General features: G+C 40.8%; 1 protein-coding gene across 1 annotated transcript in view; it reads right to left on the bottom strand.

Moving 5' to 3' along the window:
- The window catches only part of UBXN4 (UBX domain protein 4), a 57,528-nt gene that overhangs the window by 5,359 nt on the left and 44,809 nt on the right, over positions 1-7,360 (bottom strand). The window contains exons 9-11 of the mRNA XM_023515853.1: positions 5,192-5,297; positions 2,161-2,292; positions 477-679 (exon numbers count right to left, since the gene is read on the bottom strand). Coding sequence (XP_023371621.1) covers positions 477-679; positions 2,161-2,292; positions 5,192-5,297 — 441 coding nt within the window. The remainder of the gene's footprint in view (positions 1-476; positions 680-2,160; positions 2,293-5,191; positions 5,298-7,360) is intronic.

The following is a 7,360-nucleotide window of genomic DNA, read 5'->3' as shown; positions in this document are numbered from 1 at the left end:
TGAGCTGTAATGCCACGGCACTCTGCCCAGGGGGACAGCTTGAGGCTCTGTCTCAAAAAAAAAAAAAAAGAACATTTCTGTTTGTTCCCTCCAGTGTGAGGACCAGAGAGGACATATATGTATAGTAAGAAGTACTCATAACAAACTTTATATTTTGAAAAAGGCTGGGCGGTGCCTGTGGCTCAGTTAGTAGGGTGCTGGCTCTATATACTGAGGGTGGTGAGTTTGAACCCGGCCCCAGCAAAACTGCAACAAAAAAAATAGCTGGGTGTTGTGGTGGGCGCCTATACTCCCAGCTACTCAGGAGACTGAGGCAAGAGAATCGCCTAAGCCCAGGAGTTGGAGGTTGCTGTGAGCTGTGACGTCATGGCACTCTACCAAGGGTGATAAAGTGAGACACTGTCTCTAAAAAAAAAAAAACACAACAGGTATTGGGTCTTACTTACATATTTTGGAAATGGGGAAAACACACATACCTTTTTTCTGATTTGCTAGATGATGCAGGGTTTTGGGGTTCCGACGATGGTACTCTCACTGAAGTCTGTGCAGGAGGAGGATTACTAAATAAGAAATTGCTAATCAATCTCCAGATGGCAAGGAATGGGTAAAGTACTGTCCCCAACAATGTCCAAATGTCTCCACTGGAAGAGTGTACAATCGATGTAGTTGGTCTTCCTGCCTAGAAATTAAGAAATAAACCCAGATAAAAGCTACATTAGCATAATTACCTCACACCCATATTCTAGATGAACCTTTTCTAAGGAAAGGGAGGTCCTACTGATTTTAACTTACTGCAAGGTAAAATTACCACTTTTGATATTTTTCATGTGTGTATAAACTTTTGGGAACTCCTGGGAACTCTGTTTTTAAAGAGTAATTATACAGAGTACAAAGTAGCTATTGGTGAAATCAACCAAATATTTGTAAATTAAAACTTTTGTAATAAAATTAACTTTAATAAGAAAACACTTTCTTGCTGATATAAAAAATAAAAGGAAGGGTTTTAAACCTCAGTGAATATAATGAAATGAATCCTGATTACTGTAGGGCTCACTGTTTTACATTGAGGTGTTCCAGGATAGAGCAGGGAAAACTACACTATCCATGACATAGGAGACCCAGCCTCTTAGCTCAGCTCTGGCATTTAAGGTGGGACTGTGGCAGTCATTTAGCTATCTAAGCCTCTCTTCTTCTTCTTCTTTTTTTTTTTTGAGTCTCATTTTGTTACCCTAGGTAGAATGCCGTGGTGTCACAGCTCACAGCAACCTCAAACTCTTGGGCTTAAGCAATTCTCTTGCCTCACCCTCATGAGCAGCTGTGACTACAGGCACCCACCACAAAGCCCGGCTATTTTTTTGTTTTTAGCAGGCTAGGGCTGGGTTCGAACCCACCAGCCCCAGTGCATGTGGCCAGTGCCCTACCCACTAAGCAATGGACGCTGCCAGTGAGCCTCTCTTCTTTATCAGAGATTAAAATATTGTGAAGATCAAATGGGATAATTTGTTTAAAAATTAATGTTATTTTGTTATTTTTATGTTAAAATAACATGTTTTTGAAAAACCTGGTAAACAGTAGAGCTCTATATAAATAAAAGATTTTAAGTCCATGAATTATTAGATAATCTGCATTTCTGATTTTTCTATCCTGGCAGTTTTTTTCTTTCTTTTTTAAACAGAGTCTCACTCTGTGCCTTAGGTACTAAAGTTCAATGGCATCATAGCTCACAGCAACCTCAACTTCTTGGGTTCAAGCCATCCTGTCACAACACCTGGCTAAGTAGTCATTTTTTATACACAAAAATAGGAGAGGAAAAAAGCTGAAAGTTAAACTACATGGGTCTCACAAGCAATATCAGCAATACAAGTATATAAAGCACTGGATAACGGAACAATAATTTGATCTAGTTTTTGGATTTTAATTTCTCACAGTATACCTTTGCCCTTCCTAATAATCATAAAAAATGATGAGGAATCAACTACAACCTGGACTTTACCTTACAAATGTAAACAATGTAACCTAATTGTGTGTGTGTGTGTGTATATATATATATATATCCTTGAATTAATCAGGAGAAACAAAAGACTTAGAATTAAGATCTTCAAAAAATAAAAAGATAAGGAGAACAAACAGAAAACTGTAAGAATAGAAAAAAATACATACTGGCAACAGTACCACTGAAGCACTTGGGGCAAGTTCCAGATCCAGTAATTTCTTTTTATAATCTTCTTTGGTAAATTCCCTCCTGGGAAACATGGTTGCTAATGAAAAATTACCGTAAGTGTTGCCAACAGTCTGTAACATAAGTTTTAAAAGATTATACAGTGTCTTTTTAGAAGATACTTTATTACTAATATGTGTCCAAAATGACTTCATTAAAATTGGCTTAAAAGTTTACTTAAATGTAAATGCAAAATTAACACTTATAAAAGGTACACTTCAAAAAGCTGAAAAGCTATCAAATCCAAATGTTTTTTGTTTTGTATTTTTTTTTTTTGCAGTTTTTGGCTGGGGCCGGATTTGAACCCACCACCTCCAGTATATGGGGTCTGCACTCTACCCCTCTGAGCCACAGGTGCTGCCCCTGTATTTGTTTTTTTGAGACAGAGTCTTGCTTTGTCACCCTCGGTAGAGTGCCGTGGTATCATAGCTACCTCAAACTCTGGGGCTGAAGCAATCCTCTAATCTCAGCCTCCTGAGTAGCTGGGACTATAGGCATCTGCCACAAAGCCCAGTTTTTCTTAGAGATGGGGTCTTGCTCTTGCTCAGGCTGGTCTCCAACTCATTAGCTCAGGCAATCCACTCACCTTGGCATCCCAGAGTGCCAAGATTACAGGAGTCAGCCACTGTGCCCAGCCTCAAATCCAACGTTTTTAAAACTTTCTATAACTCAAAGATGACTGCAATGTAGCAAGAATATAGTTCCTAAAACCATGTAATAAACTGAATAAAAATGAGCAAATATTTATCTCCTTTATGGCTGCAGTTCATCATTAGGGATTTCACTTCTTACAAAGAGGCATTTAGATCATCTGTACTCCCTACTAAAAATCTGGACTAGACCAGAATTTCCGTCATATATAAAACTCCAGGAGCTTTAGCCTCCTCCTTGTTTCAAAGCACAAAATGGTCCAGAATCTGACTACACTATATACATATAATCCCAATCCAGGAATTTATACTGCTGAGTACCACAATTATCTTCACAATTTTAAGTCACCTAAACTTATAAAATCTTAGACAGCTGCTCATCTTTCCCTAGAAGATTCCAAAGAAAGAGCCTAATTCATTTTTTTGTAATTTTATTAACATAGGTCACACACATAACTCTACTGTTCTCACTCTAACCTAAGAACATACAAAAATTAAAAATTTGCTCATTAAACCAGATGCAGTGGCTCACACATGTAATCCTAGCACTTTGAGAGGCTGAGGCAGGTGTATCACGTGAGCACAGGAGTTCAAGAGCAGCCTGAGCAAGAGCGAGACCCTGTCTTCTATTAAAAATGGAAAAAAAAACCCCAGCCAGGTGTTGTGACAGGTACCCATAGTCCAGCTATTTGGGAGGCTGTGGCAAGAGGATCATCTGAGCCCAAGTTTTTTTTTTTTTTTTGAGGTTGATGTGAGCTATGATGCCACAGCACTCTACCAAGGGTGACAAAGTGAGACTCTGTCTCAAAAAAAAAAAAATTAGTAATAATAATTTGCTCATTGTATTAAGGCAGAGTTTTAATAGGACAGATGCAATCAAAGATCACTCATTTTCCCTTGTCAGCGCCCTTCCTGTGGCAAAAGCAGTAAGACTCAGGATGGGGGGAAACCTTGTGGGAGGCCCCCAAACAAAAGAAGAATGAAACAGTCTGTTTCAGAATTGGTTCTACTATAAAGTTTAGGGGAAGTTATTTTGGGGGGCTTTTTGTTTTGTTTTACTGAGATTGAATCTCACTGTTGCCCTGGCTAGAGTGCCATAGAGTTGGCCTACCTCACAGTAACCTCAAATTTTTAGGTTCCAGCAATCCTGCTGCCTCAGCCTCCCAAGTAGCTGGGACTACAGGCACATACCACCATGCCTGGCTAATATTTAAACTTTTTGTAGAGATAGGGTCTTGCTCTTGCTCAAGCTGGTACTGAACTCCTGATCTCCCACCTCAGCCTCCTAGAGTGCTAGGATTACAGACGTAAGCCACTGTGCCCAGCCAGGGGAAGCTTTAACACTGTCTAGCTTAACTCACCAGTTGAGAAAGGCAGACGCCTTTTGAGGTGTCCTTCCCTTGGGACCCATAAGTGAGGGAGAATAAATGGAGCAAAGATATCTAGCATAAAAATCTTAAGCCAAACCTCCAAGTTTAACCTTGAAGATATATACATGAAAGATAACTGGTATATAAAGAGCCTGGAATCTAAAAGGCACCTGATACCCAGAACCCATTCTGAATAAGGAACCAATCAGAAAGTAAAAACAAATTGGAAATGACTCACATCTTACTTTCCAAGATATAAAAGTTCATCTCTCATTCAGATTTTAACTAAGGCTATATTCCGGAAGTAAATTCCTAAAGAAGATACTTGTCAAATAAAGTTTACTGCTCTTTTTGCTTGGCAACAGGTAGGCGGTAGGAAAAAGGTCAGTCCCTAAGCAACCTATAAAAAACAGAGGATCAAGTAAAACTTCTTCCTTTTCAGGGGAGTAGGACCTTCAGGAAACCACCTGCTTCTTACTCCTCTACCACACAGAATCAGCAAATGCCTACTCTCTGTATAACAAGCAGATACACTGTGCACATATACACTAATGCACAGTAGAAGTTGGACTATGTCTCAGAGGTGTCTTGTGTTTTCATCTTCGAGATGAGTCATGACTTAGTCTTCAAGTTCTGCTTTGGAATTTGTTTTTTTTTTTTCAGACAGAGTCACAACTGGGTAGAGTGCCACGGTGACATCATAGCTCACAGCAACTTCCAACTCTGAGGCTCAAGCGGTCCTCTTGCCTCAGTTTTTTGTATTTTTAGTAGAGATGGGGTCTGGCTCTGGCTCAGGCTGGTCTCGAACCCATGAGCTCAAGCCAAGCCACTGCCTTGTCTCCCAGAGTGCTAGGATTACAGGCATGAGCCACCAGGCCTGGCCATGGAGCTTTCCATTCCTATAATTTAATAACATATATATTTAGCTTTATCAGAACTCAAGACAAATTTACCTGTGCAGCAAACTGCCTTGCTTCTTCTAGAGGAGCATCAGAAGGAAACTGATTTGTAAAGGAAGAACCATCAGGAAGACGGAATTGAATTCTTGCAACAGTGCTAATGAAAAAAGAAAAGAAAAGTTAGCATCTTTACCTCTTCATATTCCCCTTTTAAATTGGAGACAGAGTCTCACTCTGTTGCCCTAGGTAGAATGTCCTGGCATCACAGCTCATAGCAACCTCAAACTCTTGGGCTTAAGCGATCCTCCTGCCTCAGCCTCCCATGTAGCTGGGACGACAGGCGCCCACTACAATGCCCGGCTATATTTTTTGTTATAATTGTCATTGTTGTTTGGCAGGATTCGAACCTGCCAGCTCTGGTGTATGTGGCTGGCGCCCTAGCTGCTTGAGCTACAGGTGCCAAGCCATAATTTTTCTATTTTTTGTAGAGATGGGGTCTCATTCTTCCTTAGACTGATCTCAAACTCCTGAACTCAAGTGATCCTCCCACCTTTTAGCCTCCGAGAGTGCTAGAATTACAGGTGTGAGCCACAGTGCCCCAAATTATTTCATTCTTCATTTATTTATTTCTTTTAGACTGGAACTCCCTGTCACCCAGGCTGGAGTGCAGGGGCCTGATTATAGTTCACTAAAACCTCATTATTTCATTATTTTTGGAAAATTGCATCAAAATTTTTTTCTGGGCCGAGTATAGTGGCTCACACCTGTAATCCTAGCGCTCTGGGAGACCAAAGTGGGTAGATGCTTGAGCTCTTGAGTTCAAGACCAGCTTGAGCAAGAGTGAAACCCTGTCTCTCCTAAAAATGCAAACCTGAGGCAAGAGGATAGCCTGAGCCAAAAAGTTTGAGGGTGCTGTGAGCTATGATGCATGGCACTCTACCAAGGGTGACAAAGTGAGACTGTCTCAAAAAAAAATTAAATAAATTAAAAAAATTTTTTTTTCTTAGGTCAGGCATTGTGGTGGTCACTTGTAGTCCCAGCTACTCAGGAGGCTGAGTCAAGAGAATCATGAGCCCAAGAGTTTGAAATTGCTGTGAGCTATGATGCCACGGCACTCTGCCACAGGTGACAAAGTGAGACTCTGTCTCAAAATTAAAAAAAAAAAAAATTTCTTATTACAGAACTACTACTAGTTAACTGTCCAATATAAAAATATAGAAAAGTAGAGAAAAAAATAAATACTAACCATAATCAAACCAGCATGATGTACTAGAAATCTGAACTTATTTTGGTCTGTTTTGGAAACTGCCTTACGTCTGCTACATGTGATTCATTCTGGAACAACGATCAATAACATTTCTCACACGTTCTTCACTGCAGGGCGGTCATGTCACCTACTCCCATTAGAAAGCCCAAGCAAACGGACACTACAATTGGTCTGGAGGTGTCCACATGGCCCAGGCAAGGCTAATCATTATTCTCTTCAGTGACCGATACAGGCATTGGAAGAAAGGATGAATCTCTTCCCTCTAGGATCACAAACTCATGATTCTAAGAGTGCAAGGGGGCTGAGCTCTCCTGACACCATTTCTAGAGTTTCTCTGAGAATGAAGCTAAAAGAGAAGAAACTAAGAGATTAAAAAGAGAGGGAAAAAAATTTGTAATTGGGCCAGGCACTGTGGTTCACACCTGTAATCCTAGCACTTTGAAAAGCAGAAACAGGTAGATCACTTGAGCTTAGGAGTTTGAGACCAGCCTAAGCAAGAACAAGGCCCTGTCTTAATTAAAAATAGAAAAACTAGTCACCATCATGGAAATACCTATAGCCCCAGTTACTTGGGAGGCTGAGGCAAGAGGACTGCTGAGCCCAAGAGTTTGAGTTTGCTGTGAGCTATGACAATGCCACGGCATTCTACCTAGGGTGACAGAGTGAGACTCCTTCTCAAAAAAAAAAAAAGAAAGAAAGAAAGAAAGAAAGAAAGAGAAGAAAATTGTAATTATAACCTTAAGATCCCTGGATCAAGCTATACCTACTCAAATCCACTCTTGGGGCTCGGCGCCTGTGGCTCAAGCGGCTAAGGCGCCAGCCACATACATCTAAGGTGGTGGGTTTGAATCCCCAGCCCGGGCCCGCCAAACAACAATGATGGCTGCAACCAAAAATGGCCAGGCGTTGTGGCGGGTGCCTGTAGTCCCAGCTACTCAGGAGGCTGAGTCAAGAGA

The sequence above is a fragment of the Otolemur garnettii genome, unplaced genomic scaffold, assembly GCF_000181295.1.
Source record: "Otolemur garnettii isolate 467f Iridium unplaced genomic scaffold, OtoGar3 scaffold00080, whole genome shotgun sequence".
NCBI classification, from domain to species: Eukaryota; Metazoa; Chordata; class Mammalia; order Primates; family Galagidae; genus Otolemur; species Otolemur garnettii.
The sequence above is the reverse complement of the archived record's forward strand: the minus strand, read 5'-3'. Positions and strand labels throughout refer to the sequence as shown.